The sequence below is a fragment of the Metopolophium dirhodum genome, chromosome 2 (assembly GCF_019925205.1).
Source record: "Metopolophium dirhodum isolate CAU chromosome 2, ASM1992520v1, whole genome shotgun sequence".
NCBI lineage: Eukaryota > Metazoa > Arthropoda > Insecta > Hemiptera > Aphididae > Metopolophium > Metopolophium dirhodum.
This window is the reverse complement of record NC_083561.1, coordinates 4038512-4063113: the sequence shown is the minus strand read 5'-3', so window position 1 is coordinate 4063113 and position 24602 is coordinate 4038512. Positions and strand designations below refer to the sequence as shown.

Sequence of the window (24602 nt, the reverse complement as noted above, 5' to 3'; positions counted from 1 at the left end):
ACATACCTATAACCTAATATGGATAAGTTTATGTAGATTATATTTCGTGAAATGTATAATATATAATATGCGCTACGTTGGGCTCTTTAAATCATATATTCATTACACTTTTTAAAATGTAATGATTTCTAGTTACCCATTTAATCATGCGTGAAAAGTATGAAATAGTATTAACTATTAGATACCTTACAATATCCATTATAATTCGTGGCGAACCACAAACAAAAGATAGGAGTCAGGTAACTAAAATAAAAAAATAAATTATAAAGTTATTCCCATTTAATTAAATATAATTGCAATGAAGTAATTTGTATTCATCAGTTATACATTTTATGTTGACAGTTTAGTATATTTAACATACACGATGCATAACCTCATTGGACGTTTACGTCTCTACGACTTTGTAGGAGCATAATATAGCTCTCAAGTGTCCTTCAAATACCCTTGTTCCAAATAGTTGTGAAATGTATTGCAAATTTAACTACTTTGGACTATAATGCATTACTTAGATTGTTATTATTTGAATTTCTAATAATTGGTTAATTTAATTGAAAATAATATTTCACTATTATGAAATAAATAACTAAGGACCTCAACAAACGCTAAAATATGTTGAACAGTCGTCATGTTTTTAATTAAACATTTCACAAATTCATAGTTTCATTAATGTTTTAGCCTCAATATATTGTACTGAAGTTACTTTAATAAATTATTGAACCTTCATTGCGTTTATATGATTGTACCTACCGTAAAATATTATTCAGGATTATTGGGTCGTGGCCTACAAGGATATTACCTATATTCTTATTAAATATAGTAGGTATTCTGAAATGCGTGTACCTATACCGATTTGAGATTTCATGACTATTAGAAGTTATCACATTATTCCTCAACTAAACACGCTTACAATCAAAGAAGTTCCATCAAAATGTGGTTTACATCAGGTTTGATCGATATTTATTATTTATATTTTATCGTACAGTAATATTATTAATTTTTATAGGTGGAGGATATTTTATATTCTTTTTAAAGTTATTGTAATATTTTACACATCTCGATTTATTTTCTAAAAATATTTTTTTGTTTATATTTTTATAATAACAATTTTCCTTAATAATATGTTATAATATTATTTGATTTAATATCATAGTTTAGCCATATTTACTGATACTTTCATCAATTCTAGTCATATAGACTAAAATATTTTATGATACGCTTAGGTTTAATTGAATAATAATAAGACGTATTTTCTAGGAATAATACAAAATATGTATAATTATCATTTTTTTATTAGTATATGTTCAATATGTTATAGTTTTTGTAATATTTTTTTGGTTACATTAAGAACTTTGATCCTATGACTCTGTGTTTGATTTTTATATTTAATATTTTCAAAAGATCCAAAACGATTGGTCTAATATTAAAAGGTTCGGCTCATTGCTCTTTTTTTATTATTCTTATTTTTGTTGACCCACAAGAAATAAACGAATGTCTCAATGCAATAAAAGAAAACACGCCCTGAGATGGTCATTGTGTTCGTCATTGAATGACTTTTTAAGTACATTGAGATATATTCTTTTATAAAAAGTATTATTTGACCTTTTTAAAGTAGTGAATATAAAGAGAATAAATTATGGTTACTTTAAATATTTTCTAATTTTAATTATTAGTTCATTCAAGGTAAGTTTTGCCATTCAGGGGGTGGTAATTATTTAATATTTTAACTTTTAAATGTATCAAGTTATTATTATTTTTTTTTTAAAAATTATACTGAATTATCTCTATAAATATTAAATATATTTTGTATTATTAGCTTGTGTTTGCATTATTGAATACATGCATAGAATACAAGTATCAGAAATGTTACATGCTCCATACATACATAAAATATATGTAGGTAGTAGGAGGTAGGTATAATGAAGAAAAAGTAGACCGACGATGAAAAAAAAATAGCCTGCTTACATTTTGGCACCCCTATTAAAAAAATCTAAAATGGCGCCTCTGCCCCCTTTCACATGCGAAAATAATATACAGAAAATAAATTATGTGCTTGTAGTACCTGCCTATACTTAAAATCCAGCAATTTGTTATCAATTACATCATTGAAATCAAATCATATACCTATTAAACATAAAAAAAAAATACACAGAAAATATTTTTGTGAGACCGATGCAGTGATATTTTACAAATGAAAATAAATTAGTTAGACCAATAATATGAATGTGGATCTAGTACATGATATTATAATATGGTGTGGATAAACTCTGTATCATATCATGACCGTTTTGTATTTTGGTATATTTCCGTAAGGATTAAATACATCTTTTTAAATTATCTAGCATTCTTGAAAAACGGAATACTATAATAGCTAAATGTCCAACTACTTATATTATATAATTATTTTGAATAATAAATGCTTTCGGTAATGTTCCTATATCAAGTAAATACGATTTATATTAGTATTATGAGATAAGTCGTATAGTTATGCATGCAAGTATACAAATAAATAAATGCGATAGGTAGAGCAACAGCTACTTACATGTTTAACTTTATTTTACCATTTTTTGAAATTTTTTCCAAACTAATAGATTAGTTTAATGTGACTGGCTTAAAGTATCACCACTTTTAAATTTCTAGTTCATAAATGACATGCTGAATTATACTTTTTGAACTGTTAAACAACTAAAAAAAGTGAAAGTTAATCACTTTAATAACTGATTGTGTATAAAGAAACCTTTTTTTTTTTGGTATTGATATTGAAATCTTAAAACCCAATTGGGAAATTTTTGTCGATTAGTTTGTAGTTGATACGTTAAATTGCGTGAGCACAACTTTACCATGCATATCCACCACGAAGAAATAATATATTCTTGATTATAAGTGATCTTAATACAGTATATTTTTGTTTTTAGACGAATTCGTATATTATATACATTTATTGTACAAATGATGTTCATTAATATCAATTTTAACCAAACAGTGGGTGAACGTAGATTGATGTCTGTTTTTTACAAGCCGTGTTATTGGCAACAAAATATGATAGATAATACGGTTGAATGGAAGTAGTGGGGGTTGGATGGTGGAAAGAGTTCGTGTAAAAAATTCAAACATAATTAGACCCCATCACTCGGAAATAATAACAACGTGCACGCTATATACTATATAGATGGCCCTGCTGAATTAATGCTGTTTTGAACTGCGGTTCTCCTTATACTCGTAATTTTTTTTATGATATAAAAAAATTACAACGTTTAATGGGTGCCCAAGTATAAAATATGAGTTTCTTCTTTTCTCCCTACTAAATCTCGTTTATTCCTTCCTGGAAAATTGGGTTTATGAAAAGTACTTCACGCCGTGCTTCCATCGTATATTATTTTTGATGTGACTATTTCCTCGCAGACAACCTATTTTGAATTTTTCGATTCACTTTTTTTTTTTTTTTTGTTCTATAGTTTAACGGTTTATCCGTATTCAATACAAATCTAAATGTATTTCTACCGGTATGTTTTGTTTACTGTTATATGTATATGTCATATATATATATAAAGAGTATATAACTGATATTCAAATCACAAGAATTCAAAATGTATGTTTAAAATCATTTTTTACCTATGCATATATTTTTCACACACTGTGCAAACTCAATCATATCGTCTCAAAATATTGATCAAAAGTTGATTTTTGTTCTTAAAAAAAGTTCTCGGATATTCAGAAAAGATAAAAAGTGTCAAGTTGGAAAATCAGTATTCATAATATTCATTCCAAATTGCTTACTGTTCGTTTACAGTATTATTTAAGTTTGTACCCTGTTATTATATAGTAAATTTATTATTAAATCTATTTTGTTTAATAATTCATAGGTAACGCTTGCAAGTAGAAGATAATTATTAAAAAAGTTAAAAATTATAAATATAATATATTTGAATAAAATGATAATAACTTTTAGAAATCTGAACGAGTATTAATAGTTTTTATTTAAGCATTATTTATGATTTATAATATTGAATAATGTATACGACATATGAGAAGTAGAAGTAACGTATTTACAATGAATTAATAATTAATAGTGAAAAATTACACTAATTGCAGTTTCACAATAATTAAGTTTGAGAAACCTTGATTTTTTTAATGTTGAAGCGGGAAGTGTGTTTGATGATTAGATAGATGACTGATTAACTGTTTGGAATTAGAAATGGAGTTTTGCATGGAAGTGAAGATGAGACGACCAGGTTAACTGTTAAGCGTCTGTCAAGTATTAGACAATGATATTTAACCACTGCAGAATGATGATGATACTATCAGTTGTTACTGGGCTAAATTGTCAGGTTTGAGTGTGAATTGATTCTTTAATTGTGCAGTTAGAAACCGCTGAGGAAAGGTATTCAGGTGAAATCGCAGTTGAAGACTTGTGGTGAAATTATTTGCAATAGATGTTGATAAAAGGGCAGTACTATCTGCAAAAGTTCTGACGTATTTTATGATGCGGGTTGGTTTGAAGTATATAATATTATACAGTATACAAGAAACGTGCTACCTATGTCGTTGCCTTGAGGGACATCAGCAGAAATAGAAAACTGTTTTAAGTGTTGGAAAATGTGGTAAACATTAAAGGGATAGTTGCCACTTGTCTTATACTAATAGGTGGAGCGGTAGTTCCCTACGAGTAACTCTTATCGTGTTGTTCCACACTACTGCGCATGTGAGTGGACCACATCACATTGTGCATAGTTAAAAATGAAAACAGCATAAATACGTAACTATCATATTGTATCATGATTCATAAATATTTCATATAATATTCATAAATATTTCATTAAATAAATTTATTGAATTATGAATAAACTTATATTGTGTTTTACTAGGAACTTGTTTGGTTTTTGATTTCAACGTTTCCGTTATATTGAGTACCCTATATTGACTTATTATTATAAGAATACATCACTGAACGCAATTTGCCGTCACCACTGAACCGCTGAACCCTGCCGGCCTTATATATGCTATGTATACTAGTGTAAGGTCTATGCACAGACCACACCATATAGCTTAGACATATTTTTAAAAAGAATAAATATTGCAAAATATACCTGGCAAGTTTTTTATTTATATTTTTACAAAAATTATTCATTATTTATTATCTAGAATGGTCGATTTGATTTAATTATTGAATCAAAAAAAGGTTGGATTCTTGTTAAATTGTTCAAAATCTAATTACATTTATTTTGATGAGTTTTTAATTTTTAACCGGGGTAGAGAGTAAACCAATTGACAAATGTAGCACGCAACTGGATATTTTCCCCTTCGAAAAAAATGTATGAATCATAATTATGTATTAATAAGTAATCATTAATTGTATAAATACCTAATGGGAATTGGATAATTTTTACATTTTAATCGTTTCTATGGTAACAGACAAAGTGAAGTTACACAAAATCGGTTAGAAAACAAAAATATCTGTACGCAGGTCCCAGGATGAAAACATATTTATGTTAATATAAAATGCATAATTGTATTCCAATATACAATTATAGTATAATAAATTGTTGTTTAATAATTTAATATGTTTATTATTTTATCAAATACTTTTTGTTGCTCGTCATTTTTATTTTAAATGTATAGACCATTTAATAGATTTTTACTTTAACTAGTTACAGCCATATTATAGTATAATATGGCTCTTCAAAATAAAACAAATAATACGATTCTGATCCATACGTCTTATTGAGTGATTTATTTGTGTTAAGCTTACTAAACATGTTTGAATATTTTAGTGGTATACCTGGTAAAATAGTAACTTAAAAATAGAAAAAAACTAGTAGTATAATATTCACTTATTTTTAAAAACCACCTAATTAATATAATTAGGAAGATATAATATTATATTCATTGTTTTAATTTTATTTTTTCAATAATTTATAATAAGTAGCTGAAATATTCTAATGGCGAGTTAGTAATAATGAAATAATATAGTCTTGTTCAAAATACTAGAAGCGGTTCTCACTAATAGTTTTTTACACAGTTATAATAGGGGTTTTGTCTATTTTGTCCAAGTTAAAGGTATTTTCATTCTCAAGTCATAATATTATTATTAATAGTGGTTATAATTTTATCAAAATACAAAATGAGTTTATACGATTGTTTTAATCATAATATAGTTACGTTTTGTGCATTTTTATAATAAACTAATTGTGCTAAAAATGAATTGTTGCACAGTAGCATATCATCTTAAGTGGCATTTATTAACACAATATTATATATTAATAAAATAATTAAAGTTTAGTATGTAAAATTCGTGTTGTGTTTTGTAGATTTGTTATGTAAACAATTATTCCAGACATATTATATAACTGTTGATATTTATAATACATATGGGAGTATACGTATATCATAGTATGATATCAAACATGTATTTTGTGGTCAAGTATTTATTAGACAGTAACTTTGATTACAAAGTATTAAAAAAATCTGTTGAAAATTATTACTAAGTTGTTAACCAGATAATATTTTCTCCAGGCTCTACCTGTTGGGAATACGGTAAAGATATACAGTGCGACGACTGTCGACCTACGAAAACATACAATTTTTAGAAAATAATTTCGCTAAAAAGTGATCGCGTAACACAATATAAGAAGAAAGTGTTTAAATGTAGTTTTCCGGCAATAAAATAAAGTAGGAAAAAGGAAAAAAAGAAATCAGATTTTCATAAATCAGTGGGCTAAATGCCTGGTTTTACGTTTGTTCGTGATTTATTGTAAGCAATCCAGGTGTCGGCGAGAAGATAAAAATGAAAAGACGAATAAAAGGAGAACATTTCTAAAAATTAAAAGAAATAAAAAAGTATCTATCTATCTTTCCAAGCTATATTTAAATTTACATTATTTTGTATTTTCGTTTTTTTTTTTTGTCATGGAATACAGATGTCTAAAATTATTCTCGATTAATTTCAGTCACGTTCCGTTATGATTATTATTATACTAAATATCCATCAATTGAAAACTGAGAATAAAGTTGTAAAGTAAACCTTTACATCATTTATTCTCTTTAAAAAGTTTTAAGTTGAAACGATTTATTTTTTATATTTATATCAATATCTATCATATGTATTTTGCAGCTGATTAAAAATAAAAAAAAGTTAATTAGACTTTTTATTAGAAATCAAATTAGTTTTATTAATTCTGAATGAATTACTTTTACAATTTTTTTCTACAAACTTTTAAGTCAGAAGGAATACTTTAAAAGTTTCAATTATTCCTATATATTTAATATAATAGGTGTTGTCGATCGGAGATCAAGTCTGTTGGTATAAAAGAAATACCATTTTTTGACTTTTTCAAATTTATCAGAATTGACTCGTATTTTATGCTACGATATTATAATATATTAATATTTATCTAAGTTATTAGATTAAAATAATGTCAGAACACAAATATAATACTTCCAGTATCAATAGATCATCCAATTATTAAGTCATGTTTCAAATTTTTTAATTTTGCAACCAAATTAAATGTATTTTTAATTGATTATTAAATTTCGTCATAACATTAATGAACTATTTTGATGGATAAAATGTGAAGGTTGTTTTTATCTATTATCATATTAATTGTATCATTGAACATTTAATATGGAAGTTAGGTTAGGTCCAATAGATATAATATAGTTTTAATTTGTAGGTATTCGTTATTTGTTTGAAAATGTTTGCTTGATTATGTTAATTAATATCTAAATTAATTTTTATTTAATTATTTTTAGATCGTGCCTCCTGTACCAGAAACTAACTCTGGGTCTGAATCATCAGTGCCGGAACAAGGCACTAGATTCAGTAAAATCAGACAAACGCTGTCATCAAGTTTAATGACAGCACAAGACAAAAGTAAGAAATTTGTACCATATATTATGTATTTATTGTATTCCATGAGTATCTAAGAGTTTAATATTATATATATTAAGAACACGCGAGTTTTAATACAAATATTATAAGATATACGAAATAAGTGGTCGTATGTGTGACTATTATATTCGATTCTAATATTATATAAATAACTATGTTGAAATATAATATGAGTCTTAATAGTTAGTTTAAATTTGAATGCTAATTGTTATTCAATTTGAATATTATTTAAATAATCATAGGCTTGAATTTAAAATAAAATAAACAGTTTGAAATAAATCATACCGAATTCATCATATAGTTACTTATACTACATACTACATATTATTATACTAATTTCATTTAAACTATGAAACATATTTAGTAATTTTAATTTATCATTACATTGCATTGTCTTCAGTAAAAAATATTAATTTTATATTAATATACATTTTTTTCTCACTATTACTATTTAATAATTATTATATTTAAAAATATTGAATTTAACATCGATATGTCAATATGTAAATCAGTAAGTTTAAACTTATTGGTTTCATGGACGTTAAACTCTATTTGCAGGTTTCTTTAGGCAAGTGTATAATCCATATTAGCCATTAGTTACCTTTAATTGTATTTAATGTATATATGTCATATAATAGTATTTAATATTATTAAATTAAACCAATACATTAATGCAATTAAATTAATTAGTTTATTCAAAATATATGATTTAATATACCTATGAATTAAAATAATTTGTTAAATCAATAGATTAGATTTAAGAAAATTAAATTAAGTCTAAAAAAGGTCTTTTAGTCACTATATTATTAAAAAATTAAAATGTACTTTTTAATTATAATTATATTTTCTTAGTGTTTAGCCATAGTAGCTAGATAATAAATTATTCGTGTAAAAAGTGATGGATACCTATAGCTCATTATTTAAATAAACCTTTCCTATAGATGGAGTTATAAGAATTTCTGGAAGCATTTATCAACATAATTTTAAGACCCAATACGTTTATCTTTGGTTGAATTATTGGACATCTATAAATTAGTAAAGCTATTCCGAGACCCTTGATAATTTAATATTATACCCAGATTAAATCCTTTATCAAACTAACCCATGTGGTTCTGATATATATATATAATTGTTAATACATTTATGTTTAGCAAATAATATACATTATATATGTACCTATAACCACATTACCATAATTTGGTATGAAATTGTATACCTAAACGTTAAATAATAGTGATAATATTCTTAGACCATAATGCCATGATTATTTAAAATTTTAAATATTTATGTTGAACAAGAATCGATTATCATAAGTATGGTTGATTAACGATTAATCCTAGTTAAAATTAAATTAAAATAATAATTGGTTAGAAGATATTTACAAAATCAAATTAATTTTAAAACCGTGCCTAATGCTACTTTAACACAATAATATTTACTAAGGGGATTTATGAGAAATATTTAAAATTATGTAGGTACCGGACATATTTTATGTGCTCAGTTAATTAATACAATTTTTAAAAATTAAAATTAAACACAAACCTCCAGTTATTGTAAAAAAAAAGTGTACGCTCAGAGAAGCTTAAATTTATATCTACAGAGTGAATATAGTTAGTATATAATTTAGGATAACTACGCGGTCTACGAAGTACTTACATTTTAGGTAAATAATGTATTTTTCATTTTATACATTCTCCTTGGTTAGAATATAACAACGAACGGTTATTATGATCAAATAAGGTACCTACCTACTTATATTTCAAAAATATAATATAATATTTACAATCTTTTAAAAATAACGTTTCGATTATTTTATCATATTATTCATACACAAATGATGTTTTATCAGTCGCGTGAACATTATTTTTTAAAAAGAAAAATTAATAATGGCAAACATATAATTTTATTATACTTACTTTTTATACTCAATATAATCTAATTTAGATTGTAAGTTTTTCTGGTGTTTTTTTCAAGTCATTGATCCATTAAAATCCATTATTTTAACTTTCATGTTGGCAGACAAAATGTACGTCCAATAATTGTAAACCATCAATAAATATTTTGAAATGTAGACCTTTTGACCCCATAGTTTTATTATAATACATTATTTATATTTATAATTATGGACAATAGTATTATTAATCTGAATATTTTTCAAATATTACTAGGTATGTACTTATAGTAAAAAATAATCATAAACATAAAAGTTTCAAGTCTCCAAGAATAATATTTTTGAATTACAACAAAATAACTAAAATCATCATTCTTGGTTTAAATATTCAATTTCATCAACATTTGAACTTCAAAATATGTCTATTAAAAAAGTTGTACTTAACTATGTATTGTTTTAAATTGTTGAGGTTTAGTAAAAATACTTTTGACTTATAACTTAGGAACTTTGTTATGTTATACATTTTAACTACAAAATAATTTTCGTGATTTAGAACAAATGTTGTCCAATTTTGAATTTCAAAAACTTATAAATTAATACTAAAATACTAGAGTAGTGCAAAGAAAAAATACGGTTCCTCATATGGTCATAACTCATGAGTACTTTTGTCAAATCTACATAAATATATTTAAAATTAAAATAAGTAGATATGTGTAGAACATAAAACAATTATGTAGTAGGTATAGGTATATACGACACTATAACCGCAATTTTATTTATCTGACCTGTTTTCATGTTATAACAATGCATAATATGTTCTGCTAAATAATCGACTTAGTTGTTTTAATTTAAAGTAAGGAGTTTAAGTGAACATTTTTAGAACACATTTTTCCCGGCAGCATATTATATTAAAATACCTTTCTTATGACAAAATAAATGTATGATTGATAGTAGTTCTAATTATAAATTAATGGAACTCATAATAACTTATAAATCATAAAAAATATTAACAGCTATCGATAAAATCAATGATAATCATACTCGTGATTCGTTAATCGTGTAAAAACAATAGCAACTATCTAAAACATAAGTATTATTGTTAATGCATACTTTTAAATAAGAATATAATATTATGAAAAATAAAAGCGAGTTCACAAATTCAAGTGACTTCCCACCAAAAAAAAAATAAAAAAATAGTAATTATAAATTAGTATCAAATTGTAGGTACTTTTCAATGTTTCATAAATATATATATATATATATATATTTAGCTATAAATTATTGTTACCACTTACCTGTCTCAAATACATGTTCAAGGTAGCGGCCCGGATATAACTTTATAATTCACATACCGTATATTTATGAACGGAAAGTAAAATAAACATAAAGATGACAACGAGGGCAGTTTTCATTAGCTAATGAAAGTAAATATCCAAACGGGATTATCGTTTAACGGTACGGAAACGTTTTAATGGCACCCAATGGGTAATGTTACAAACCCGTGTTGTGTGAAAAAACCTAAAGATAAAATAAAAAAATCACTTATAATAGAATTTTATTTTGATTTACCAACATTTATACTGGTAAATCGTTATGATCCAAACAAAAACAATAAACAATTATTTTTTTTATTCATTCCTGATTTTCAACTTCTACTCATGCATAGTTTTTCCATTAAATTCTTTACAAAATATACAGTATAGATATATTTGCAATATTTAGATGTGTTCCGCAAACAGGTGGATGTATTACAATGTTCACGTTATCAAACTTAATTTGAAAGCCATATTATCATTGAGAATGCTACAAAAAAAAAAAAAACAACAAACTATTTTTTTTGGTGTTTTTCTTCTGTGATTTTTTTTTTTAGACTATTGGGAATTGTGAACTTCTAAAACACCCAAAGTCCCAATTTAGAATCGATTGACATTCTATATGAAACTTTTGGAGCGGTTTTACTACCCTAAAAGTGTTTTCTGAAAAATAATAATAAACTGAAAACTGTAAAACCAATAGCTTCTTCTCTCCACACGCAAAATAGAACACAAAACACCGAAAGTTTAAAAAACAATTCAATATTTATTTTTCAATGCATGGTGTGTATATATGTTTGGTACCGAATGATTGTGTATTTGCTGTAAAAATATTTTACGAAAATCTCTAAAGTTGTTTTGACAATTTTTTAGTATATGAATGTTATAATTATTAATGTTTGAATACACATATCGTAATAACATAATATTAAAGGGTTTTATTGTTTTAAAATTTAATTCGTAGTTTAACATTTCAGTTACTCATATATATTATTCTTTTCAAAATTAATGAATAAATGTTGAAAATATTTTATCATTATTGCTAACTGAAACCAGTTTAAATCGGCCTATATCTACTACAGCCTATTACCTATATAATATATAGAAAAACAAGGTTGGATAAGAATTTGTTATTTTAGTACGATGGTTTATGATTGCTTACTAAATGTTTTATATCTACCTATATAATGTACCTATATATCACTAGCCTGTATCAAAGTTTGTTGTGTGTACAGTGAGTCAAGTATCATCATCTGGTATCTTTATTCTATTCAACTTTCATGATTAATTGAATGATTTTTTTCTTAATCATTCATATATTTATTGTTTGTGATGGAAAAATTGTATAACAATTAAAGCCTGAATATATTAAGTGTATGACTAATGGTTTAATACAATTTATATTATTTACTTGTTGACGTTAATTTCCTGTTTTTGGTTAAGGGTATATTTCTTAACAAGAATTTAAACTTTTTTGTATAATTACTACTATTAAATAATGTACTTGCATGTCACATTATAAATCATAATATATAACTTATATTAATTGAAAAATTATACTTATACGTAAAAAATAATATAATTTAATTAAAATTTTTTTTCTTCATATTTTATACATAAAAAATACTTAATATTATATTTTAGATGTGTAGTTAAACATATGAAATCTCATATTATACATTTGTGTTAGGTAGTTACAGAAGAACATAATATTATATTATGTAGATTAACGAAGTACTAATATTTTTATAATTTAATATCAATCGTAGCTATATAGTGTGGCCCTAGAGCACATCTAACTGCCTTTTGGTTGTATGATATTTGATATATATATATATGATACATTGCTATTAATATCATTGGTTTTTGGTTTGTGCGTTTGCCCACGTTTATCCTTCTGTTATGTCATCTAAATTCAAATCTCCGAACGTGACCGCTCAAAAGAAACTTTATATTTAATTTGCATTATATCATCAGCAGTCACATGCTCTATGCGCGTGATGTAAAATGTGGTTAGCGCAAGGGAAACCGTACCTTTAAGGATGTTTGTGTTTGTACATTAAATATAGAAAATCCATATCCAAATTCTATACGTCTAAATGCATAATATATCAATAAATGGACACACGGGCTACTAATTTTAATAATAAAAAAAACTAGACTAAGTTTTATGCTTACAAAATGAAAAAAAGAAAACATTTAATTTAATTAAGTTATACAAGTAGTTTTAAGATAGCAAGGTTGGTTCTAAGATCGTGGCTGCGTCCCACTGGAAAACTTACCGGCCTCTCACCGGCACTCCCCCCCCCCTGCTTTGACGATATTATTTGACTTTTTGGTTTATTATGAAACAATAGAGTTTTAAATAATTTTACTTGTGTTAATTAAGCATTTTTAATAAGTTCGGGAAACATATTTATATCTATATATATATATATATACTTACTTATATTCGTCACTAAGAATTGTTCTGAAATTACTATTTTTAAAAGTTAATAAATAATATTATTACGGCCACCGTTAGTTTAGTACTTCAGGCGATGAAAATTAATAATGAGTTCAAAATCACTTTTTTTCAGTGACCACCAAGCTGAATAGTGCTAGTAGTCGTCAGAATCCGGCAGAAAATAGTCCTACTTCTAGTCCTGCGTCTCCGCCAGAAGATAATACGAATAAGCAACCAACTACAACGTAAGTAATTTTTAAAAATAACAAAATTTTAACATAATAATTTTAAGTATTAAATTTTAGTTTTAAAAAATAAAACAGTAAAAAAATGTACTGTAGTATATTATTTTAAAAGTATAGTTATAAATGATTGTATTTTCTTTATATATTTTCAAATTAAAATAGACTAATATTTGCAGATGTTAAAGAAAACTAAAAACAATTTGTTATTAATCAATATACAAATATGAAAAGTTATTGTTTAAAAACTTCAGATTGATAAAATATTTAATGATAATCGATTACTTATACTTTGCTTCAAGCTAAATATTAATTAATATTATAGTATATAATATTACAAATTCATAATATTGTTGGTAAACAACTAGTGAGTGTATAATATCGGATATCGAACTAGTATACAAAACATAAAGCACTTCAGCAGAGACCAGGTGTTGTGAGTTCATCTCGATTCGATTGTATCGGCGAGCTGCATTTTGTGGTGGTTGTTGTGTTACATTATTATAAATAACATACGCATTTTATATTAAATAGTCGCACCCGAACCCATGCCATGTTGAAATAGAGCCTGTAGACAATTCTCCGAATCAAGATTATACTGGTGGTTTATTGTTCATTATTTTGTAAGCTAAGACTAGTGAAGTTTTAATAAAAAATAGAAAAAAAATCGAAACAATATCGATACATGGTTTTTATCTATAAAAATACTCAATATATTGTTCATTTAAAAATAAAATATGTTTCTTTTGCCATTATAAATTATTAATTATTCACTTTTCAATAATAATTTGAGTGTAAGACACGTAAATATAAAAATGATGTGTTTTTTCTTTGGATAGTTGAATAAATATTAAATCAAAATAATATGCAACAATATATAAGGACTAAATTGTTATTTTGACAATCAGGGATATCAATGTTACGCTATAATTTTATTATACTATAAAATATAGAATGACATTAAATACAATCAATCACGTCCGTGCGTATATTAAAATTGTTTTATAAATTATAATTAGCTGTTTACAAAGTTTAGGACGTTCTTACATAGTGATTAAACCAATTAATTGAAGTAAAGTCTTTAGAAATACATCCTTTTCAACTTTGACTTTAGTGAAAACAATGTCACGTGTCTTGCGAATATGTTGTTCGTTTATTCATTATTATGAACACAAAAAATTACTTTCGCTAACAGCTTTGAAAATTTCATAATCTCATACACAATAACAAATTTTGAATAAGCTTAATAATAATAGGATTTTGAAACTAAGATTGTTATATGTTGTAATATCATTATATTGTAAGCCTGCTTTCTATTCATGACAAGTAAAACAATTTTGTTCAAATGTTGGTTTAATTTTCCAAGAATGAGTTGCATGATTTAAATTGTGCTTTCAAGTCATGTTTTGTACATTGCTTAGACTGTCAAACATTTGACCAATTTAATTTTGACACTATACATTATATAATATACTCTATACATAATATAATATAATATATTAGGTACATAAACGTTTGTATTTAAAGTTGATACTCGTTTTATTGAGTGTATAATTTATTAATTCAGTGTCTGAGTATGTACTCAAATAAAATTGGTAAAATGTAATATAACACTGTATTCCAATTTCGATTGACGCGTCAAAGTATTAAAATTAACAGCCTAGTTTTTATTTGAACAATTGATTAATAAGACACTTAACCATTTATATACAGGGCGATTCACAAAGAATGATCACCCCTATTTCCCATTTAATAATTTCTTTATTCAAATTTAATATTTTGGAGTTTTATTATACCTACCGTCTTAAAACCATATCTTTTAATTCTTGAGTTTTTTATACTACGCTGTAAGAAGTGTACTGTGGTGATGCAATCTTTTGTTTCTCAAATTACGATAGTCACCTTTTTACTGTAAATTATATAGGTGGTGAATATTTTTTTTTAAAAATGGTGATATACCTTATTTAAAATTCGAACGAGTTGTTACTTACTTATTAAAATGTTAATAATAGTTTTTAAAAATGGGTTTCAAAAAAATATGAAATAGATGTTATATTGAATCTAGTATTTATTACACTTGGTCCATTTTTACAAATTATAAAATTTATAATTTGTATAAGTGTCGATGGATTAATATTAATTACAAATATTTTTAAATTGCCAAAACTATTGTCATGGACTTATTAATGTACCTTAGTACCTACATAAAGTTAAAAATTTAAGCACTACTTGTTCAAGTTTTGATTTTGATGGACATTGTCAGAAAAAATACCTGCTAATAATGCACAGTAGAATCTTTATCTCCGATGAACGGAGTACAAAAAATCTCAAGAGTTTTCAAATATGGTCTTTAAGTATACTTGAGAATTCCAAAAATCATATTTTGAATAAATGTATTATTGAAGAAGAAAAATTGGTGAGCATGGTTGGTGATACACCCTGTGTAAAGAAGTTTTGTTTTATATCAAATTGCCTAAAGTTAAATATTCCGGAAAGCATATTTTTACCCCGTGAAATAATCTTGTTCACCGGAACAAGTTTTAAATCTTTACGACTATTCATATTTTATTCCCTAATGATTTTTACCAATACCGTTATTAATGGTTTTTCATTTCCCACTTATTAATCTTTTTTCGAAACAAATCTGCAGTACTGTGGAGCCAACGCTCAATGTTCAAAAATTCAGGTCAAGGATCGGAATAATCTGAACAATACAAACCGTTTAAACTCTCAAGAATATACATTTTAGTACACATATTATATAAATACATTTAGGATTATCATCGTGTACTTAGAATTTTTTACTGGTCGTTGTCGATGTTATATATTTTTTTAAATTTTTAATCTAAAAGTATTTTTTAACATACATATAAATATACCATATGCATGTAAAGTGTGATCCAGAACGATCGAGTTGTTGTGATTTGTAAAATATAATTATAAAATGCATTAATTAAAATGCATATATGTATAGTTACATGGTTCGTGGATTTATATGTGACATAAAAAAAATATTAGTGGTTCTAAAAATGTAATTTCAAGTGAAACCAATCTAAGTTTTAAAAAGAAATACATTTTAATTTAAAAGAAAAACACCCACGATATCTTGGAATACATTTTTGTATGCAAATAATACCATTGGTTTGAACACCTACACAGAGATCAAAACGATGTTGGATATATGCCCACATAAAATGATTCTGATAATATAATAAAAGAAAATATTAAATTATTCTAGCAGATCGATAAACGCTTCGTGCAAACATGGTGTTATTTTATTATAGACATTAAAGTTTTGCAGCCGTGACAATTTTTGACTTTGTATAATATAGAGTTATTATTATTTACAAATTACCTTATTCGTAAAACATTCAAACACTTTCAACAAATTATTTTTATATTTTAAGCTTTCAAACGATTTTGCTATACTTACCTACTATATAATGTAAAAAGATACTAATAAATGTATAATATATACATTATACTCACTATGTACTTATTAGTATTCTAGTACACTGCTTTCATTAGCCAGTATGACTTTATTTAATGGTAAACAATGTTTTACCTGTAAATAACTAAAGTAAACAAAAAAAAAATAAATAAATAAAATAAAAATAGTAAATCAACAAATCTAACCGATACCGCTATGAAATATTTCAATTTTATTATTTCTTGTATATTATAGTGCAGCGTTATTATCTTAAATTTTTTAGTGGTATTGATTTTTATGGAAGTCTTTGGATCGCCCCTTGGCACATTTTGCGCCAATCGATTGTGTCTACCTGATTACCCGACTACTAACCGAACAAAATTTTATATAATGACGATGACTTACTGCAGTTTTTGTTTAACCACTCTTAAATTCTTAGAAAACAAAGTGAATAATATCTTGGACAATCTTGGCCATTTCTCTCTTGAAGTGTGCACCCGAGATTAGGGTTGATGGGCAGAGGTGGAAAGGCGACGGGGACGAAAACTAAAACAAACTTCCGTCGAATTCCGTGACCAGTGTGTCCTTAGAAATTGTTTATAGTACACAAAAACATCAAAGACAGATATATAATTGGTTTTAGAGAAATCATAGGTATAATGAAAATTAAAATCGACAGCGGTTTGGGAAATAATTTAAAGATATTACATTTCAAATAAAATAAAATAAACGAATTTAAGTATAATTTAAGTGATAAAAAACGATTATATTATGAAAGTTATGTAAGCTGATATCCTAAACATTTTTTATTCAAATTAATATTTATATTTTTGAAAACCAATGAAAATTGGGTGCCTATATTTCATAACTTAAAAATACTGGTGATGTCTCATCATACCGTAGCTGGTTAATATCTGCATTATTAATTATTATATTTATATAATTACATATTTCATAGATATATTGTTGTCTGCCATTTCAGATAAATCGTATACGACTTTTGAGCTTTTACTGCACGCGTTTCTTGTCGGAATTGATTATTGAGAGTGAGCAACTGATCGGATCTAAATTTAAATATCGAATAATCCTGAATTTTTACTATAGATAATTTCAATTTCAATTATATTTTGACGGACTTGAAATTTGGAAAATTAATACAGCTTATTATCATCTAAATGTTTGGGAATGCTTGAATCTATTCAACAATCGACCTACCTCAAATGTATTAATGGAATTGGTAGTCCTCAAATCCATATAAACATTTTTTAAATTTACTCACATATTTACTTAGAACATAAAAACTGTTAATATTATATTTTGGTTATAGATTTTACTTAACTAAAAATAAACGATGGATATACGACGCTGACCATATTTAATTAGTGTTCTGTCAAATGGAAACTACTCATCGTAATTATTTTTATAAAAGCAGCCGTGTCACTCAACTGTAATTTTAAAATATACTTATGCACTTCACATTTTTAAGTATTCATTTTATTCACGGTCGACTTCATAAAATGTCAATGGTTTAATATAATACTACTTTTCATCAACTTAAATAATATCTTTGATAATGACACCTCACTAATTAAATTAAATGAGCTTTATAATGGATTTATTAAATAAAAATATACATTGCCTCACAACCTCACAAGATAATATTATATACGTTATAGGTATGTACCTATTAATATTTTCTACCTACGTCTTTTTTCTTTTATATAAAATTCCATTTAATATTTTATAATGTATAAAATAAGTTATCTGTGTTGATAAATCAACTATTTAATAACATTTGTATGACAGTTAAAATAAACAAAAAAAATGGCATTAAATCTAAATGTATATTATATACATCGATGTTTGAGTACTCCAATATATTTTATATTATAATACTATAACACAATATGTGTAAACGTCAAGATATTAATTTAGTTAAAAGCAGTACCAAACACATACTAGCCAACAGCAGTATGTCATAAAAATATACCTGAAAATGTATGGTTCAGTTGGCACATTGGATGCAAAATATCATGGGAAAAATCGGATCTAGGCGCGCAATCCACCACCAGGTCCAATTTTCGTGTGCACGAAATCGTCTCAAAGTTAAATGCCAATTTTGAATTTCTCGTTATCCGTAGTTGTCATCTCTGGGTTCAATTCAGTTTGGATGTCCTCCCGACCTTGCACGTATAAGTACGTGTTTATAGACGATAAAATGAAAGGATCTTTTGGAAATTGTGTTTGACTCCGCACATGATTTTGAAAACCCTGCGTGGCTGTACGATTTGTATTTATTTAAGACTTGACGTTATTATATAGTAAAATAGCGTTCATTTTTTTTTTTTGTGCGCACGATGTTTAGAACTCGGGGGAATTTCGCATAATACGCTATATATGGTAAGGAAAGACCTTAATTCGATTTGTTTATGCTTTATTAAATTCCTTGTCTTGTGTATACGGGTCGTTATTAGATTGAATGCACTATATAACTATACGTTCGCGTACGTAAAGAAATGAGGGGAAAAAAAATGAGAAACTGGAAGGAAAAAAAGCTACCATCGATATAGACCACTATAATACTCATTAAAAATATGAAGGAAATAGCGACACTGTTCTACTTTTGTCTGTTGTGCTGAATTTGAGTTGTTTTATTTTTATTATTTAACATTGCACTTTTATTAGATTAAAATACGCACTTTTCGTAGAATAAAACGGTGTATTAATTGTAAGTATTTTTATCTGAGTTTGATTTTTCTCATTGGGTATGGAATGCTCCGCATGCACTAAACTAAATAATAACATTTTATAAATATTTATTGCTTATATGAATGTTTAACTTAAATTGAAAAACTCTAAAGCTATATAATTTAGGCTTTTTAAACTCAAATCGGATGCATTTTTATTCAATGATGCAGTTTTATCAATTGGTATTCGTATTGAAATAAAAATTGATTAAACTACAAAATGCCATTATTAAAAATATAATATGATTACTGGCTTACTTACTATGTAGCTCGGCGCGGCGCAGTGGCTGTGAAACCAATCACGCTACGTGATTGAGAGTAAGCAACGGTCGCTGCCACTAGTTCTTGGATGGGTGACCACCAGGCTTCGTAGTGTGCTAGCTAATACCTTGCCACACATACACGTGTTCCTAACCAACCGTACCAACAGTTCCAATCTTCCCGTACCAACACTACCCCATCTAGTAGGCTAACGACTTCAGTCGTCGAAGCCTTAAATTAACGAAAAATACAATTTATATTTGAGCCATGTCAGACAAATATGTTCTGTGTATTATATTTTATACTTGGGACATTTACTACAGTTACTCTATACAGTACACATTTAATAATATTATGATTATGTAAAACTGTATTTCCATAGTGAATTGTTAGCAACAAAGTGTTTTTCAATCTCAAATCTTAGTTTATGCAGTAATAATCAAAAAATAAAAATGTAACATTTTAAATATTTTATTGTTTTCTATAAGTATTCTTAAAATTCTTTTTTTTTGACATCTAACAGTTATTTATTTATTATTTTTCTCTTGATCGTAAACAACTATTGTGCAATTAACATTAAGTATAAAAATAATTTTAAATTAAAGTACCTACAATAAACAAAAAAAAATATCGATGCCTTATGTATATTTTATTATATAAACAAACTTAGTACTAAAACAAACTACAAATTAAATTTGCCACGAGTCTGAACTTAAGTTTATACTTAATCAAACTTGATTATATTTTATCGTAGTATTCATGTGAAACATTAACATGTTTTTCATACCATGGAATGAGTTTGAAAATGTCACTATTGCGGTATTCAAGTCACGTAACTAACAGCTGTCACCCCCAACATATTTTACAGTACAATTACTTTTGGAGCGTTCTCTCTCGGTAGCTTCTGAAAAATTACAGAAACAGCATTAATATAAATTAGAAATTTGAAACAAACAATAATGATAACTTTTTTGTTCAAAATAATAGGTAGGTTAAATAATAGGTACCTATATTATGTCGAGTGAAAAACGATATAAATTCGTGATTATATAATATTATCATTGTCATTCTTATCAAGATAATAATATGTTTCAAGTGGAGCTCGATGATGCCTGTGTGTATTAAAACCAATCGGCGGATTTAAACTATATCCATACGTATACGCGTGATGTAAAAATGAAATTTTAGAGTTTCTTCAATTATTGAAATGTGTGCGGCTTCTTAAAACCGCACAGTAAAACAAACAGCGTGGTGCATTTTATTAGCCTTTATATTACATGGTCGTGAAACTCGAGTAGACATAAATATAAATACATGCATATACATACGTAGATTAATATTTCGCGTTACAAGAGCCTTTCTTGCTTGAAACCGAATAAGTGTAATTACGACGTAGGAAGCGACACTATATTACGACCGGCTACAATACGGACGGTGATGTTAAATTATCGGTTGCCACCACGGTCCGGGTCATTGACGACGGTTTTGCGCCACGCTACATTTCATTAATCATAAAGTAGTCATAAACATTCTGAATAATACGAATAATAACACACACACTATATTATTATAATTAATACGAATTCTACTGACCTTTACCACTAAAGCTAATAATACTATTCTACTACTACCACTAACACTACTGTAATACTATTATTAGTGGTAGGTATTATAAGTACTGTTCAAAATTAAATGGTGTTAATTCTTGTTGTATTGGGGGAAAGAGATAAAATTATTCTACCGTCGTAACCGATGGGTTGGCCCCATTGTTTTTCTCTCTCGATATATAATGTAGAACTGCGTTATAAAAAAAATTATACCGCTGAACCGGTCACCTACTGATTGTATTTTTCATACCCTGGGTTACTATGATAAAAATTGTTATATGTGACTCTTCGACTCCTCGTTCATAATAGCGCGGCGCTTCTCTGTGATGAGGAGAGCATTTGTGCGCCATGTGATGTCCAATATTTCTGTAATCATAGGTAGATTTGTTTATACATTTCAGAAAATATAAGATTTATTTCACTCCACTCCTCCGCGGAATTGACTTGAAGACGCCCCTGAATAGAATCGCAATTATAGCAGTCTTACTGATTTCGTTACGACTAAAGGCGTAGATCGAATAAAATTCCGCATTTATACACGATAAACAATCGCATCATCGCCACGTCCCAAAGGTACTTAATGGTACAATTAATCGTAATAATGTTACATCGTGACAATAATAACTTGGACCAATCGCGGTGGTACAAATAGCCAGTTGCCTAACCTAGAGCGTTGTTACTGAGGGACTGAAAATAATATTATATTTTTTTTCTCCGGTGGTTTAAAAACACAACGGCGCAACAACAACCCACTGTAAAACGCGCGATCGTATGTATATTATTATAATGTACCCATCCGTGATGATAAATAGGGTAGGCATAATATGGTAAACCAAAATGTTTTACTCTTTCAAAACAAAAACTCTCTACGGTGAAATACGATTTCAGCGGCGTGTTCCATGCCAGTATATTATTACTATTATAATACCTACTTGAATATTTTAATATAATATCGATAAACGCAAGTGGCGGTCTCGACGAGGTGGGCGGCGGCGGCGGCGGTGATGGTTATTACTTATTATTATACATGACAAACGCAATTTGCGGAACACCAGTGGCGGTGGCGTCGGTAACGGCGATGGCGATAGTTGTGGCAGTGTTAACCTGTTGACCGTTCCGGGTCTATGCGTATCGATCTGTTCCAGTGCGTATGGTATATTCGTGGTGGAAGCATAACGGTTGTAAATGCCGCCCTAACACTCATTCGAAGCAGCTTGTCAGTCGGACGTCATATTATTTCTTGCACTTTTTGGCGTATTTTTACCCAACATGTTACGCGTATACACGTTTGTGTACGTGTGTGTGTCTTACCCTGCACGGTGGGAAAATATTTTTACAAAATACATTTTTCTCGTTTACTGTGTACCTACATAATATATTTATATATGCATTATATAGGTATGAATACACGCGTGCGTGTCTAGAGTAACAAAAAAATAAAAAAAAAAAAATTCGAAACGACAAGACGTGTGGAGAAATGACTAAAATAAATCGGCAGGTGAAAAAACAAAAAAAACAGCAGAAAAGGTTAAGGAGGGAGGAGGACTTGCAGGAGCGGTGGTGACGAGCAATAGCGAATAGACCCATTCATCATAATCTCGGCGAGAGGGAGGCCCGGTGAAATGTGTTGGAAATGTTCATACACGGAAACATTATTACCTCGTGTGTATATATCACACACATGCACATTTATATTTTATAAATAAACGCCGAGACACTTGTTCCGAATCACTTAAAAAATATATTGTATAATATAATAATGCGAGCGCGTTTGATAAGAATGAAAGAAATTCAAATCGTTTTTCTTTCCAGCGTGTGCATGTGCGTGCGTGCGTGTCAGGTGTATGAATTGTAAGTTGATGCCCGTTGAACTTCCAATGTAAAAGGTTCGTAAACGACGTCATTGTTGACATCTCAAGAAAGAGCGTTTGAATTTTTCACAGTTTTCCGCGACACCGAGCTGAAACGTAGTCGGAAAGTTTTCTTACGAACATGACAAATGTATTGAAATACTTAGGCACGTACATATTTTCCTGAATTTATATAAAACTTCGTTCAAAAATATGTATCAATAAACAGTCGTGCATCAAGTTTGAAGCTGATCTATATAGGAAGAAGCGCCGGTGTAGGCAGTCATATTAAATGGATTTCTATATTGAAATAAAATAAACGATGTCGATAAACATACGTGGTAAGCACTTTGAGTCAAATGTGTCACTCTATTATCAGATGACGTGTTAGGTATTAAACATAATATGTATTATTATTACATTACATATAATATGAAAACAAATATTAAATTGTATTTTTAAAAGAATATAATATAGTATAATAATATGTTCACGGCTCAGCTATAATTAGGGAGGGCGAAGACATTTTAAAAGTGCTTAGCTCTCCCTAAGCATATCCTTCAATAAGATATTTTACTAAAATGTACACCTTATTGTTTAGTTATAGGAAGTTATTTTTATTAAACTTCCGTTTTCTTATGAATAATTGCTACGACAATATAATATATACATTAATTTATATTAAATATGGTCGCTGTGCAGTGTGTATTGTGACGTTGGTAGAATTCCGAGTACAGGGCATTGCTGTGAGCCCAAAACATATCACTTCATAATATTATTAATTCAGGATCTATAATTAGGATCAAGCTTATGCATTTATATAAGGATCCTGATTCCATCCATATATATTATGACTACGTAACTGAAACGGTTTCTATTTTTTTGTTTTAAAATAACTGTTAACATTTTGTATATTATTACAAGAAACAC

The 24602-nt window shown here is 27.4% G+C and overlaps 1 protein-coding gene across 1 annotated transcript in view; it reads left to right on the top strand.

Moving 5' to 3' along the window:
* LOC132938338 (regulating synaptic membrane exocytosis protein 1) overlaps positions 1 to 24602 on the top strand; it is a 219767-nt gene that overhangs the window by 52996 nt on the left and 142169 nt on the right. Inside the window, exons 3-4 of the mRNA XM_061005117.1 lie at positions 7747 to 7867; positions 13669 to 13780. Of these exons, the coding sequence (XP_060861100.1) occupies positions 7747 to 7867; positions 13669 to 13780 (233 nt within the window). The remainder of the gene's footprint in view (positions 1 to 7746; positions 7868 to 13668; positions 13781 to 24602) is intronic.